At 34.5% G+C, this 17497-nt stretch overlaps 1 protein-coding gene across 1 annotated transcript; it reads left to right on the top strand.

The window, feature by feature from the left end:
- Positions 1 to 1389: 1389 nt before the first annotated feature.
- Positions 1390 to 16293, top strand: LOC308668070 (protein spire homolog 1-like; the record flags this gene model as incomplete). Its single annotated transcript, XM_081327727.1, has 11 exons — positions 1390 to 1651; positions 3032 to 3075; positions 5017 to 5181; positions 6814 to 7049; positions 8070 to 8115; positions 8451 to 8580; positions 9168 to 9343; positions 11440 to 11501; positions 13872 to 13899; positions 14193 to 14329; positions 16116 to 16293. 11 exons carry the CDS (start codon positions 1390 to 1392, stop codon positions 16291 to 16293), a joined length of 1464 nt encoding a protein of 487 aa, XP_081183853.1.
- Positions 16294 to 17497: the final 1204 nt, after the last annotated feature.

The raw sequence follows: 17497 nt of genomic DNA, 5'->3' as shown, positions 1-17497 counted from the left end.
TGGCAAACAGAGGAAGGACTGAAGACTGAAATTTGGCATCAATTTTTGGAGACTAACCCATACATTTCAGTATGTAATCTACAAAAAAATGCTGTAAGTCTGCTCTGTTTTGCTTTGTTTCTTTTAAACTTATTACAGAGCAGACCATCACAATTCCTCTCTTAAAGCAACTACACTACAGAGGTTGCAATTTGAAATTCCTTTTGAAATTACAAATCTTTTCCTTCCCACAGCTTCATAGCATCTGTGGACTTCTGGACTTCTTTCCTTGGCTGTCTTGCTGAGTCATTAAGAGCTTTATGGATCAAATTCTAAGAGAAACCATTGCGTTATAGCCTGTTCCATAACACTAATGGTTCAAAAACATGGAGGTGATGAGTATGAATGAAATCAAAGAAGCAAAGCAGTAATCAAGTTCCCACAGCTTCATGGAGAACTGAGCTAAGAATTACTGTACTTCCCCCACAATGCCACCTCCCTGATTCTCTTGCCACTTCTCTGAATCCTAGCAGCGAAAAATTTGTTGCCAGGTCAGGGAAACAGATCTGCCCATTAGAAAGCCAATAAAAACCAGGCAGAACTAATCCCCTGACTTCATCTTTCCCCAGGACCATAACAGAAATGTTGCAAATTGTATGGCAATTTTAAATATTTAAACAGGGAAATCATACTTTAAACTGAGACATCTTAATCCAAATATAAGATCCCTTTATAGTGGATTGAGGATGAGGTGTTCTATACCATTATGAATTTTACCTGATTTTCTACCTGCCTCCTGATGGTCTTTGGCAAGCGGCTTTTACAGTTCTTTTCTCTCATTTTTTAAAAAATTAAGTAAACATAATTATAGCTATGATTTTGATACTTTTGAGATTTTTGCTTCATCAATAACTTCTTAAACACTTAAGAAAGTTCTTATTGTACTTCATGGAGCATAATAAAATCACTATCATGCATGTTGAACCAGTTTGTTGAATAAATTGCAGTTATCATAATCAGATAGGCTAATATATAACTAATAGTTTATATATTTATTTAATATTATGAATTCACATAACATTTTAAGCTACAAAGAAATATGTGATGTTTAATGTAAGAAATTTCAGGTATTGGAGGAAGGTGGTTTATCAAAAATAAATTATTTTAATAAATAAATATTTTTTAAGATCTATCCCAGCTATCTATCTATTCCTCTACAGGAATCTGTTGCAGAGATCTAAAGTATTATAAATAAATTGACCTTGATTTTTGATCTAGGGCAAAAATAATACTGTATATGAGATCAAGCAGTTACTTCCCCTTTAAGATATACATCCACATCAAAGGATATAAATTAGACACAATGAAAGTACTTATCAGTTGTAAAGATTTCCCTTAGTACTATGAAACATGGAAGAAAGGACAAAGCCAGCATTTACAATGGTTAATACAAATGATATCACTAAGGTGTCTTTAGCTCAGTTTCTAAGATTTTACCAACAACCCATAAGTGAAGAACAAGCCTGGGCTATTTGCTTTCACTGCTGTTGTAAAATGGATCAGATATTAGCTCAGGGACTGGATTCTGTAGTTCAAATGAAGTTTCTAGATATTGATGACCTCTATATTCATTCTGACGGAAGTATATCTTTCACTATCAAACATAACTATGGTAAGAAATTGCAATTAAAATGACTAAAGTTACTCTTTCTATTTATATGTTTCTAAAATTTCTTATTTCCCTTAATATTTCAATGTATTATGCATTACCTTAATTAAGATGTTAATTTTTAATGTATTTACCTGGAAACATAGTCCTACTCACTATCTGTGACTTGTGAGTAAATAATGAGCAATTTTATTATCTTTTCCAAAAGGGAAATAGAATAAGTCACAGAATTTAAGATCATTGCAGATGTTTTTATGTGATTACAGATTATGAAATTTTAATGTAGTACTACATCGTCTAAATTGATTTATTTTTCTTTCTAAAACAAGAATTCCAAAACATAATTCCATTGAATTGTTAATAGAACCAAAAAAATTATTTATAGTAGAGAAAAGGTACTTATTAAATGCAAGCAACTCCTGTTAATTCAGATGTGAATATTTTATTTTAATGTAATCAAGGCAGCAGTTTGTATAATGAGTAGTTCCACATTTCATATTTGTTGATAATGACAAGCTGTTGTTTGAAAGACACAGCTGAGTAAGAGCAGGAGAGTTAAAAGAATTTATTTTTGTAAAAAAAAACTTGATTTTCATTTCTTCTCTTAAAATGATAGGTATAAATTTTTCCTTTTGAAAAAGACCTCTAGAAGACTTGAAATTTTATATAGCCTCTTAAATCATAGGAACAAATTATACCAGATATGTTATATAAAAACTTTAATAAAACACTGGACTATTTACTATATATCGAAAGATTTGAAATCTATCATCACACTTAAAAGCTAGAAAAATGTACATGTGTTAATTCATATTCTGATAATGTATTTATGCTGATTTATAGAAATAATTATTATAGAAATAGAAATGTAGTAACCTTCCCATAATAACTAGGGAATATGTGCCTGTCCAGTCTGCTGGCCAAATAAATTCAAAATCTCTGTTCTGAGGTCTATCTTTAAACCAGACTCTTTAAATTAAAGACAGTACTCTGTAAGATACATGACTACCTTCATCCAGTGATTTTTTAAAATATTATAATCCTATATGTTGGCCTATTTTTGCAGATGTATTTGACTACTATCATGTACCAGTAATATGGCTGTGAAGGGAGAAACCAGTAGGTTAAGAAAGGATGCTATACTGTATGTAGTCTAGAGGAAGTGATAAATGTTGATGTTGTAGTGTTTCCTCTCTCCCCCATATTCCATTTGATTAAAGAATTTTTCCACCTGTCCACAGTGGCATATTTTGTTCAGCTGTCCTTATTTGACAAGTTTTTTTATAAAAAAAACCAAGTGTCAATCTATTGTCAATATCTTCCAGAGTCACCCTAAACATGCAAATGAAATTTAAACTGAAATTGACTAAACATTTGTTTCAGATGGTAACATAAATCAACAGCCAAGGGAGATTTTAGAGGATCAGGTAAGATTAAGGTGCTTGACGCAATTGATGGCATACTCTTGACATTAGCAAAATAAATCTATACAGGCAGCTCTCGACTTACAACCACAATTGACCCCAAAATTTCTGTTGCTAAGTGAAATATTTGTTAAGTGAGTTTTGCCCCATTTTATGACTTTTCTTGCCACAGTTGTTTAGAGAATTGCTGCAGTTGTTAACTTAGTAATATGGTTGTTAAGGAATCTGGTTTCCCTATTGACTTTGCTTATCAGAAGTTTACAAAAGGTGATCACATGGCCCCAGGACACTGCAACTGTCATAAATATGAGTCAGTTGCCAAGTGCCTGAATTTTGATCACATGACCATGGGGATGTTGTGAAAAACGGTCATAGTCACTTTTTTCAGTGCCATTGTAACTTTGAACAGTCACTAAACGAACTGTTGTAAGTTGAAGTCTACCTGTAGTGATTACTATGTAGTGATTGGTTTGGCTGTTAGATAATTCATTTCTCTTGGATGGGATTTCATTCTTCTTGTAACCATGAATAAAAATCTGGGATTGTCTTCATTAGTAGCCTTATGGCAAAAATACTTTTTTTTTAATTCCATTTATATCCCGCTCTTGGATATTTCCATATCCATAATATTTTCACTTCTCTATTTTTAAAGTTGATGGCAATCCTTGTTATGTTCATCAGCCTCAAATCCAAGAAATACCATCTGATCAGCATCCCATCCATACTTACTGACTACTGGTGATTATTATTTCCCCTTCATCTTATGCATCCTTTTGCTCTTATTCTCCCATCATTTTGATCATAAAACAGTTTTCAGGAGCTGTGGTGGTACAGTGGTTAGAATGCAATATTGCAGACTAACTCTGCCCAATGCCAGGAGTTCGATCCTGACTGGCTCAAGGTTGACTCAGCCTTCCATTCTTCTGAGGTTGGTAAAATGAGGACCCAGATTATTGGGGGCAATATGTTGATTCTGTAAACCACTTATAGAATGCTGTAAAGCATTATGAAATGGTATATGTCTAAGTGTTATTGCTGTTTCACGCAGCATAGAACCATATTAGTCGGTTATAGTAAAACTATCAAGCCATCATGTCATTATTCTTCTGTCGCACTTTTAAAAAGTAACAGCAATAGAAACTTTATTAGAGGAGTGGGAAAGACACTAACCTGAACCTAGGAGCTGGGAAGTGGAATCAATCAAGAGCTTTTGCAAACAGAAAAACTGACTGCCCACAGAGCTACATCCTTCAAAAGATCAACCGAAACAAGCACTATTTTTGCTTTGATTTCAGACACGTCACAGCAGATTCAGGAGAAAAACCCTCTTCATTCTCAAGTCTAGCTGATATTTTATAATAGCCCAGATCTAGAAGTGATTCTGAATTGTAATAAAGTTCTCATGAAGATGTGAATAAGACTTCAGTCAGTTATTTCATATATATAGGTTATCTCAAGAATGTATTATTGTAAGAGGCCGATTATTCAAGGCAACCCCATACTGTATATTGAACATTTGGGCTGGTGGCACTGTACTTGTAGCTTAATCATGTAAGAAATTAAGATAGCTTGGAAGTAGGGATGCAAAAAATCTGCCTTCCCGTTTAACCTTAATGTGTGGATGATGATACTCTTTGGCAGTGGACTAGATGGGGATCTCCCCCAGCTGATATCAGGACATCCCGTGCTCTAACCTTTTTCCAGTTTTAATATTGCCAGCTGCCTCAAGTTACTATATTAGTTTATATGTTTTATTATTTTAGTTTTGTATTTGTTTTTATTTATAATTTTATTTTAAAACTCCTTTAAGAATACTTAGACAATTGAAAAACAGTAGCTAAATTCTTCTAATACCAGTCACTGAGGCAGCCATTTGTGTATTGATTTTGACAAAATTGTCCTAGATTTTCAGAATTGACAGATCACTCAATATTTCCTTTCTAGTTGACAGAATCATTAGGAAAGTTGATCTACAAAGCTCTGGACTGGGGAATCGAGAGCCATATGGAGAGAGAGCTGAGTGAGTCACTGGCAAAGCTAATAACGGTTATGCTCAAACTGAATGCAGAGACCTCAAACACCACAGTTGCTTTCCAGGATGTAATCAAGGTCTTGTATGTTTCACATAATTTATATATTTAGCCATTTGTTCTAAATATCCTTTGGACAAGTAGAAAAAAAATCTTACACATATATATAAAGTATTAAGGTGCAGCTTGATCACTTTAATTAATTAATTTTAGCAGTTGGTTTAAATAATTTAATTAATGGAAAACATTGACGTAATACTTTCAAATGCAGTCATTCTAGAAGTTCACATTGAAGTATGTACATTTATAATATAATTAAATACTTATGAAGCCAATTAGTTTTATAAGTCCATTTCAATCCACAATGGTTGGGAAAGCAAAAATAATCCAAACACAAAACTGTGCCAATGCTAACTCTCATAGAACATTGATTATTTAGATTGGTTTCACTTGTTTTGTTCACACCCTCTGTGTTCAGTGTAGATCTGCTAATCCGGAGTTTTGTTATTTTTAATATAATATAGTGTTTGGCCCAGAATTCCTACTGATTTGATAGTCTGCTACATCTGCAGAGCAGCATGTTGGAAATATACAGAGTCCTTAGTGCTCTCTGAGCTTGGTTGTTTGCTTGCATGTTTCATTACCTGATTAGGTAATAAAACCTAATTAGCATTTAATTTGATTTTGGTTTATAAGTAGCTTATCATGATCAATAGGTATATAGTGATGAAGCACATTTACACACCATTCAAAAAATACAACAAAAAGCTAGGAAGGAAACAAAAAGACCAGAATACATCCTCTCCAGCAAATAGTACCCAATTAAGAATAGAGTAAAAACAGAAAAATAATCAGGCAGAACAAAAAATACCCTAATCTAGGAATTAGCAAGGAGAAGGCTGACCCCCAATAACACTGATAAGGCAAGTTACCATATATAAACAGGGAACAAACCCCACACTCCCTAGCAGTGATGAAGTAACCTAATTGGGTAATGAAAGGACCACATTTCTACCCGAGCTACATATATTCTCTTCAGTTGGAAGCTGGTTCCTTTTAAAAATATCTTCCTATGTCATCCAAACTATGGCTTATATGCTAAATCAATATAAAATGTAACTGGTCCAAGTTTATGTTTTCCCATGAAACTCTAATTATTATACTACAAGTATTTAGTGATTTCCCCTTCTGTTTATTAAATACCTAAGATAAAGCATAACATTTGCATTTTTAAAAATTTAGATTTATGTAAAATCAAATTTATCCCTTGATTTGACACTTTATTTATTTGATTTGGCTCTGCCTATGCATCACCCAAGGCAAGAGTAGCTCTTGATATGAATTCAGTTTCTTTATTTGCTCTTTTTATGTTAGTTTCAAAAGGCAACAGACAAGATATTTTTTCTAGAATACATTGGCTATGTTCACTTTTCTTTTTACCGTGTCTCTTATAGCATTTTATTAAATCACAGGTTGTATTATACATAGGTCTCAAATGAACAGGTTTATCTGTTGAGTAACATTCAAAAGCTGCTCTACTCCATACTTGCCAAAATACCTTTCTAATTTCTGATGCTTTCTAATCTATTACAGTACTATAATAGAGCAGAGAGAGGTTCAGGATTTGCATCTTCGGTCTATAAGTTCAGTAGTTAGTTTAATAAATTAATTGAATATGTGTCCAGAACTCTTTATTGTCTGTCCATTTTAGATCTGTGAGGATCACTTCCACAGACCATCCAAAGCTGCCAGTCATTATACAACCATCTGCCAAATGCTGTTCTCTGAGTACATTGAGCTTCAGAAACTTATGTTAACCATACAGAGTTGCAAAGAGGTATTTGGGGGATGTGAGAACACAGTGGCTAAATCTTTCTTTATCACTACTTCAGTATCTTCATCCCATCATAATTTTTCTTTTGAAATTGGAGTAAAAATGTACATAAGGTTGGAAAGGCAATCAAAGGGTTTATGCTGAACAAACTAAGGCATTTTTTTAAAATGTATTTCAGAATTTGGGAAGAATGAATGTAGAAGACTGTTCTGTCAGGCAGAAGACAAACAATTGGGTAGGGACAGTCTGTTATTTTCAATACCAGTTTTCTTTTTTTTAAATAGTAATTTTATTAAAAGTTATAGTTCAAAAAATAAAAATTAATACAAACTAAAAAAGAAAAAATGCAGAAATGAAAAAAACAAAGAATAGAAAGAAATGAAAAAGCATACAGTAAAGAAAAAGAAATATAAAAAGCATTGACCACCTTTATCACAAGTATAAATAATTTTAGTAATATATCGCTCTTATAAAATACAACAAATGATCTCTTTTTCCCATATCCCATCTTGTATCTATAAACAAACCCTTAAAAACCTCATCATTCACCTTTGATCAGCAAAAGTCCATTAAAAGATAACACATATTTTAACCTTGATCAAATAAATCAACTTTTTTTCTTTCCTTTTACTTTTAACAATCTTGATCTTTAATGCCTTCAAATGTTCTCCTAAAACTTGATTTCTTTTCATTTTCCTCTGTCTCTTCTCATAAAATTCTTCAAAGCTTTAATAAGTCTCTTTTGTAAATCCAACCAGGCACTTTCAGGAAAATTCTAAGGAAAAAAAAAAGATTGCATTACGAAATAAGGCCAGTGTTTTGTCTTGTTTCAGATTATGAATCCCTCTCATCTATTAGCATTTTAGCATATTATATCAGTGGAAATCCTGAATATTATAAAATAATCTGTAAAGTAACAACAGTTTTTTTTAATATGCATAACTTGTATTTTAGCAATCATATAATATGATGCATCTGCAGGCTAATATGAAGCCTTCAGGATGGGCTTACCCATTTCAGGATGATTTGTAGTAGGATATATTTGGTGCCTTACAGAAAAGTGTGAAGCTGCAGAAGGTTGAGCAAACTCTGCACAGCATTCCTCTAGGAGAAGGTATCCTTTCATCCTACAGTATGGTGGTGGATGATATCAAAAACAAACGCTACAGCCTCCATTCAGTAAGTAATGGGTCATATCAGATTTAGCTTTTATTGGGTGTATTTCTGAGACATTTTCTTTCAATGGGATGAGGATTGTAGAGGCCCCAGGCATGTTGATCCCTGGGACCACCACTCCATGTCTTTCCATCTTTAATTTTACTAGCTTCTTTGGCTGTCTATGTTCTTTTGTCTCTATCACTCTACTGTCTTGCCGGAGTGGATGACACTTTTTCTTTCCTTTTTTTAAATTAAATCAGCATGGTGCTGGATTTGGCAGTATTTGAGGCCATAAAGGCCTTGGTCCAGTCTTTGATTCCCACCATCTTTCATTTATAACTCACTGTATTTGTTAGGTATCAGTATGGAAATTAAAGGAGAAGACCTTCCGAGAATGCAGCCTGCATGAGCAGCTCATGATGGAAGTGAAAAATCCACCCAAACTTCGACCAATCTTTGTACAGAAAAGTGGCAACAATTATAAGGGTAAAACCAGGAAGACATTCTTGATAATGCAGATGTCTTGGGATGTTTTACAGTGTACTATATGAATTTGAAAGAATAAAAAAGCAGTTTTCCTTAAAGGTAGATTTGGCTGTAATGGCATGCCTTTTCCGTAATTTATCATGGGTTACTAGGTTAGAGCTTCCAGGGACTTTTGACAGCATGAAGCTATTGGACTCCATATTTTTCAGCATATACCTGAAAAAAATAATACCCATATTATAGAATTAAACTCAAAAATGTAAATAATAGTTTACATTTGTACAATTCTCCCAAATGAATTGTGTACCCCCTTATTAGAGCAAAATAAAATAACACCATCTTGACAAAGGAAATTTTTAAAAAGTACTTATTTCGTATGGAATCCTGGAAGAAGCATAAGAGATTCTTAAATAACAGAAATGAAAGAACACATTTGAACCGGACATACTGTATGTCATTAAATAATATATTCTCTGTTGTATGTAGTGAGAACTAATATTTGTAAGTATCTTATTATCTCTGAAGAAGATCAGAATAGATTAACATATCTACTTACATTTTTGACTATGGTTTTTTTTTTTCTACAGGAGATACTCAGAAGTTCATCTTGAATTCTCCACATAATAGTATCTTCTCTGAACAGAATATCAGTACTGGCTTCTCCGAAGCTAAAAAACCACGACTGAGCTACATTCAGTCAGATTTGGAACCAAAAATAAAACTAGGAGAGCTATGTAAGGAGGGTAGGGGATCAGAAACCAAGGCAAGAACAAACAAATGATGCATATCTATTGTCCTTTTTCAATACCCATTCATTTATCTATATCTTCCTATTGAAATGTCCAGTGGTTTGGAGAATTAATTGCTGCTGCTCCTCCTCCTTTTTGGATTTGGCTCTGAAGCTACACAGAACCCTACAAAGCACTGTGTCTTTCCTATGTGCTCATAATTAAAGATGTGCAACCCTTGGAATTTATATCTAAATTGAGTGTCTTAACATACTGTTACCTTAATAGTTATTTTTTTATTTACTTAGTATATTATTAAATAGAGATCCAGTTTGGCCTAGAGGTTATGGCCAGAAACCAAAAGACTGTGAGCCTTAAGCATGAAAGCCAGCTGGGTGACCTTGGTCATTCTCTCTCAGCTCAATCTATCACACAAGTTTGTTGTGGAAAAAATAGGAGGAGGAAGGATTTTTACGTATATTCACTATCTTGATTTATAAAAAATAATAAAGGCAACATATAAATAAATACATTAAAATTTCCTCTTTTTGGAAGGAAATATGAAAGTTATGTAACTTACTGTGTTTACAAAACTTAGCCACAGCTGGTCCACACTAGTTTGTTTGAATTTCTTATTTTTTTAAGCTATTCACATCAAACCAGAAACTCTTCATTGGCTTCTAAGCTATCTCTAAATTCCAGAGGACTTGGTTTTATTAAAAAAATTATCATGAGCAATTTCTGTATGTCTCTCCTTTTAATTTATCATTGTCATCTATTTACAATCAGACATGTTCAAGATGGTCATTACCAAGCATTGCAGATTTGATGGGAACAAGATATTTAGGAATAAAAGATTCCTGCCAAAGAGAAACAAGCAACTCGACTTCAAGGGCTGAGGTAATTTCCTAATATGAGGAAGTGTGCATTGGTTTGTTGATATTTATTAAAAACAGACATGAGTATCCATATAAATTAAATGCTTGACAGATTTGCTTTTGCAACACTGGTCTGTCTAGTTAACTTTGTTCTCCTATACCAGGGGTGTCAAACTCAATTTCATTAAGGGCCGCATCAGCATTGCGGTTGCCCTCAGGGGGCCGGGTGGGTATGGCCAGGAGTGGGACAGATCTGGGGGTCTCTGGCAGAAGGAGGGTCTCTGGGCCAGGGCCAAGGCAGTGACGGCAGTTCCCTCACTGTTTCCAGGATGGCTTCGCGGGCCACATGAAACCACTTTGCGGGCCGGATCCGGGCCCCAGGCCTTGTGTTTGACATGTCTGTCCTATACTATCAGCCAATAGATCAGGGTTGAGCAACGTATGGATCATAGGCTGTCTCCTTTTTGTAGAACCCTGAAGATTCTTTCCAGGATTGCTTACCATTTACTGCTCCTGCCAAAATAACAAGTAGATTTATTTATTTTATTTTATTTTATTGAATTTATATACCGCCCTATTCCCGTAGGACTCAGGGCGGTTTACAGGGAAAATTAAAAGCATAACATACAAAAATTAAAATCAGTTAAAACAATTAATTAATTCAAGTCCCCAAAGTTTAAAACTAAAACCCAATTAAAAATTAAAACCCCTCAGTCTGGGCCAGACAGCTTGAAGAGCCAAGTTAATGTGCCCCATTTTATTTTTTTAAGAAAATCACCCCATCTCTCAAAAGAGAGGAAAATGAGATTAAAAAGTTCCATTCCCCTTAGTGATATATTATCATATCTCACTTTTATGAACTCCTATTAGTGATTTTATATTGCATATAACTTTTTTTACTCAGATTAAGCATGCAAAATAATGTCAATATTCCTGGTGAGAATTTTTTTGAAGAAAGCAATTAGTCTAGCATACCATAGTTTATTTTTTGTATTTTTCTCGCTTTACATTTGTGTGCAGAGAAAGAGTATCTGCAATAAGGTAGGCTTCCATCATGCAAAGCTATTCTCAGTCTTTTCAGTGATTGGAAGGGATGGTTTATATACTGTAGCTATAAAATTACTGCAGAAACTATAGTCCACATTTTAACCTCCAAACATTCTTCATTCTATGTATGACTGTTATTACTTGCATTGATTTTTATCACATTATAAAAAGAAATTGGACCACTTGAAATAATTTTCCCCCTACAGCTTTGTCTCCTTTGTCGTAACCAATTCTTTATATGGCCCTATGTGTGTCATCTCTGTAGTAGGTAAGTAAACAGAACCTTTTTATAATTAAATTACTGTGCAAAAAAACCCACTCCTTTTTACCTATAATTTTTATAGGTAAGTTTTTGAAAAAAAATTAAATGCCTAAGCTACCCTGGGTGGTAGCTTTTAAATGTGCTTCTTCTTGTGTCTTTCATTATTATTTATTAGGGCTGTTAAATACTTTGAATTTGAGGGATTTGAACTACTGCAGAATGTGCAGTGGGGCAAAAGCAACTCATGCCTCCAATTCATTAATGGACCTATGTCATTTTCCAGGATTGCATGGCTGCTGAGAAGAAGCTTCCAATCTTGGCAAATGAGCTATAAACAGGTGCTATGTTCTTGTTCCCATACATTCTACCACTCCTGAATCTGAAGCATAACACAGCTCTGTCATTTATTAGGGCTATGCGAAGCATTTAAAAGAATTGGGAAAGACTTTAAAACACTTGCCTGAGCTTTTCAGAGGATATGACAGCTTTAATCTCTCGTGCACTAATACATTTTAAGAAGCACCTCTTTTAAATTCTTTATGCCGGCCTACTATGTCCTGAAGATATGTTTAATTGCTTTGCTGTTTTAATATTCAATTTACTAATTCACCTAGATTTATTTATTTATTTAGCATATGGCATATCATACATGGACTAGCAATATATATTAACATTTCATCTAGATTACTAAAACACAATACAATATAAATGTTAGCAATAACACTTAGACTTATATACTGCTTCACAACACTTTACAGCCCTCTCTAAGTGATTCTACAGAATCAGCATGTTGCCCCCAACAATCTGAGTCCTTAAGTTTACCTCAAAAGGATGGAAGTTTGAGTCAACCTTGAGCCAGTCAGAATCCAAGTCCTGGAGTTAACAATGAGTTAGCCTGCATTACTGCATTCTAACCACTGCGTCACCACGGCTCTTTAATGTTAAAAATGTTGACGGTAAATGTTAATGTTAAAAAGATCTGTGTTCAAATACCAATGTCTCTAGGCCATCTGAGCATCGAAGCACAGCATCATTTATATATTTTTTTAAAAAAACATACTGGATGGGTATATGACCTCACCTTACAGCAGGTCATGATGTGAGCTACAGTTGACATTGGACCCTGCAGTCGCACTGAGGGGAGGATACTATGCCCCGTTTATACATAGAGGTCTGGCAGACACTGTGTGAGTTGTAAATCCTATTCAGGATTGTTCATCGCTGAAGTGGTACCCTTTTTTGTGGGTCATTTATATGTCTTCCTATGTCTGGGCATTCAGCAATCCATTTGGCTTTCCATTGGGAATTGATGTTAAAGTTGTTGGACAGATATTGTGCAAGTGGCAGTGGGGGCTTCCTTGATTTGAATCTTCCGGAAGATAAATGGGGAAGAGCAGTATGCAAATATGGGAGTGAGTTGTTCATAGTTCACCTAGAGAACTCAGTTTACTAGAAAGATTGAAATATACGTATCAAATAGAGATCATATTCTATGAATTGATTCAGAGCTGTCAGCCTGCTAGCAACACAGAAATGGCGGTGAAACATTTTGCTTCTTCGCTTAGGCACCCTTCTAAATATGCAGTAGAGTTCATGAAGCCTCTCTGAAATGCATTTGAGAAATTGCAGAATGAGGGAAAATAGGGCAAACTTCCATTTATGTAGTGGAAAAGGCAATTTTAAGATGTGTGGTCATTCAAAAGTGCAACTAATGCTATTTCCATCCCATATCTGGACTGGAAATCTAACTAGAAGAGGTACCAGATAATCTGTCTCATCCAGAATCCTCATTCAGAGCTGCAATGTGGCCACCTTCTCAACCACCATCCTTAAAAAGAAAGGTGAGAGACTGCACTAAAGTAATCCACAGCAGACACTGCCTAAAAGGTGCCTTTCAAACCTATTCTTCTATTTCACAGAAAAATTGTCACTCTCCTCCAGTTGTTCCAAAGCTAAAAAATAGTTTACCACTGCAATAGCAAATACTATTTTTATTGTTTGGTTTCCCCAAAATGAGATGAGATGTTCATTCCTGAGCACATGTTGGTTAAATTCAGAGTTAATTGCAGTAAAGCATTTCATAAAAGACTTTGCAGTTGTGGCATTTGGGATATTTCCTTTGTGGGAAAGCCTGAAAATAATCATGTAGGCATCAGGAAAAAATAATAAGCCAATTTCTCAGTCCTGCAAATTATTTTGTACCTTGTGTGTGTGGTTTATTTTGTAACTTCTTTGTTATTTTTCATTTTATTCAATTCCTTTTTCATTTTTATTTTGTTCAGTTCCTTTATTATTATTATTATTATTCAACTCCCTTGTTATTTCATTTTATTCAATTGCTATTGCTATAATTGAAGTATTATGTTTCTATTTTAGTGTGATCTGCAAAGATTGCTGCATCAAAGTAAGTTAATTTATTTTCTTTTACTAATTCTATCTGTTTTATTGACCAATAAGACATTGTGTAAATTTAACCCATATTTAAAAAGTTTTGTTTAGGACCCATCAAGCAATTAATGTATAAAACATTTATTAAATTGCTTGATGGTACTTTGTGTCTAACTGATGTTGCATTGTCCTATTTAATAACATGCAGCTTCATTTTTGGTTTAATATTAACAGTGAATTCCTTTTAATTTATATTAATTGATCTAAAGAATTCCATCAATTGGTTAAGGTCCCGGAATTTTTCTCTAGATGTCTATGCCAGTCAGACCTTGTGCACGCCTTCCACTTAACTTCTTTAAAATGATACGACTGGGCAAGGAAGATGATCAGGGCCTGCACAACCAAAAAGCTGCACAGCTTGAAGTAGAACAATGGGATTCATCAAGGTGAGAGTTTGCCATGAGGATGTAACCACATCAATAATACAGATATTGTCTTTTCTACTTTGCCAGCTCCCCCATCTAGGTAAAGGTAAAGGTTCCCCCGCACATGTGTGCTAGTCGTTTCCGACTCTAGGGGCCGGTGCTCATCTCCGTTTCAAAGCCGAAGAGCCAGCGTTTGTCCGAGGACGTCTCCGTGGTCATGTGGCCGGCATGACTAGACGCCAAAGGCGCATGGAACGCTGTTACCTTCCCACCGCAGTGGTCCCTATTTTTCTACTTGCATTTTTATGTGCTTTCGAACTGCTAGGTTGGCAGAAGCTGGGACAAGTAACAGGCGCTCACTCTGTTACGCGGCACTCGGGATTCGACCTGCCAAACTGCCGACCTTCTGATCGACAAGCTCAGCATCCTAACCCACTGAGCCACCGCGTCCCTTCCCCCATCTACTAGTCCATAATAAACTTGTATTGATAAAATGAAGCTTATATGCTGAGAAAATGATTTTTACATCCCATGATTCCTAAATGAGAAATTGGTATTGATTTTTATCTCTATAAATTAATTATTTATTATCTATTTATCTATTAATTTCTAATAGAAACTAAACTACTGTGTCAGCTTCCCTGCTGCATAGCAACCTTCTTGCCTGAATTAACGGAGACCATCTCAGAGTTGTTGTATCTGCCATCCCAAGGTTTGGCCTTCATACTTGAAATGGCCTCCTGCGCAAGCATAGCACAGAACCTTATAAAAGAATCACAGAGATCATTGTGAAGTAGGCATCCACTATTACAGGGGTTCCCAACTGGAGGTGCTTGCACCCCCTGTGGGTGCGAGACGATATTCCAGGGGTGTGTGTGAAAACTTAAGTTTTTCAAAATTATAGTGTATATGCATAATTCATTGCCATTATTTCAATCTTTTGTAAGGGGTACGAGAATATGTCAGAAGTGTTCTAGGGGTGCGAGGTAAAGAAAAGGTTGGGAACCACTGCACTATTATGTATATTTAAAGGCCAAGTGGAATATTTAAAATATGACTTTATATTATCTTAAACTGTGGCCTGTGTTTGTTGAATAATCCATAATGGCCTGGCTTACACAGTATGCTATGCTATAAACTATGGCCATATAGGATCTCTGAAAGCTTCCAGAGACTCTCCAAAATAGTAATTTTAATGAGGTCGGAAAAATTAGTAACTTCTATTTCATCTGACTTCAGGAAATTACTAACTTTAATTAATTTCCTATCTAAATTTAAATGTGATGTTTGTTAAAGTTTTATCCTGCCACTGTCTTTTATTTGGTTTGCATCTACTTTTTTTGCATGGCCTAAAAAATTGAAACTTGTGTGCCCTACCATAAACCCTATTTTAGAGCTGAGTTCACAAGTTGTGCTGACTCTAAGCCTGACAAACTTTTATAATTTAGTGTGATACGTGAAGACAGTAGCTTTTAATTCCCATCATGTTGCAAATTAAATTTACAGAGTAGAAGATTCTTTAGTTTTGTTTTGTTTTTCCAAATTAGATTTTCCATTATTAAAATTAAACATTTAAACATATATAATAATGATTTGGAAGAAATGTTGTGGACATTTCTGTAAGCACGCAGCTTCTCTCTCTTTTTTCAGACTTGAATGAAGAGAAGAAAGTTAGCCTGCACTCATATGTATTCACCCATTTTCTTCCAAAACATTTTTAAAATGTACACCTTTTCAATGTGTTCAGAACCTATCAAGGTAGGAAAAATACATATTTGAAAATAATCTGAATTCTTCTCATTTCCAGAGTACCTCTTGTGTTTGAACCTCATTGCTTAACACCATCTTTTGCCTGCCGCATAAAAAGTATGATGGATTGGCCTTCTATGGACATCTGTATCAAATGTGAGCAATACCTTCTGGAAATGCGTACCCATCATTTGCCTTATAGAAAAAGACATTTGTCATGGACTGATTTGAAATAATGGTTTTTACTGCTGTGTAAAATTGGACAAATGTAAACCATTGATCATACAGATTTAAACAAATTGATCCTTGCTATTTTCCCCCTCTCTTCTCACCCAACACGACAAATTCTATTAACCTGATCTGGAAAACTATACTTATAAAAAAATGTAAAACACCACATGCATCTTTGATCCTCTTACTTGTAATCAATAAATACTTTCAAAAGCCATGTTTTAAGTCTTTTTGTCACAGTTTAAATCTTTATATTTAATGTTAAACCTAAGTGGTTGCAAGTGTACACTTAAAATAAGGGACTGTCATCAAGCAAGGATATAGAAGATTATCACCTATAGTGTAGTTAAATGTACAGTGTTGTGAAAAGTTGAAACATTTAGATAAAGACATAGCCATTGCTAGGTATCTGAGAACTTATAAGTTCTAACTTATATGGTCTGTATGGCAAATATTGGCAATACAGAGCATAATGCTAAGCCAATATTTGCTAAGCCAGTATTTGTAAAAAAAATTCTCTATCCTGATTCCCTCTTAATAAACTATTAAATGGTGGGATTTATACATCACACTAAGTCAGAAATAAATTAGCCACATTAGGGCTTAGCATAATATGTAAAGCAGGCTTTGTATTAGAGATATGACATAACTTTGGAACAGTCTTTTCCAAATCAGTGACTCAAAGGGTTTGTCTCCAACTTCTGTTGGATGTTGGATCTGTTTCTTTATCCCTTCTTCCAACTACTCAAACTAGGGAAAAAAGCTCTAGAAAGACTGAAAATGTTAGTTTCTTCTCTAGATGTACTATCAACGTGTTAGAATAGTCTTCCTAAACTCGTGTCTTCAGATGTCAATTCCTGGCAACTTCAGCCACCATGAAGTTTAGCACTTGCCTTCCTAGCTATCACTTTAAACAAAACTTTAGAAAATACAAAAGATCTTAGGTCATATATTTTTCTCCATTCCTGAATTCCAGCAATTAAATGGTGTATTGCCTCAAAATACTATCATTACATGTTATATGATAAATTAGTACATGTTATCAGTGTTCTACACAACATTTTCTAATTTTTTTGTAACCCCATTTGACAAAAATTTGACATAGTAAAAACATTCATTAGTGAATTCAAGGTTTTGACATTTTTTATCATGTCCCAAAACCATTGGTGTAAAGTTGTTCTCTAGAACTGACATGGCCATTACAGCTGT

This window comes from Vipera berus, assembly GCF_964194415.1.
Source record: "Vipera berus genome assembly, chromosome: 4".
Lineage (NCBI taxonomy): Eukaryota > Metazoa > Chordata > Lepidosauria > Squamata > Viperidae > Vipera > Vipera berus.
This window is presented reverse-complemented; position numbering and strand designations above follow the sequence as displayed.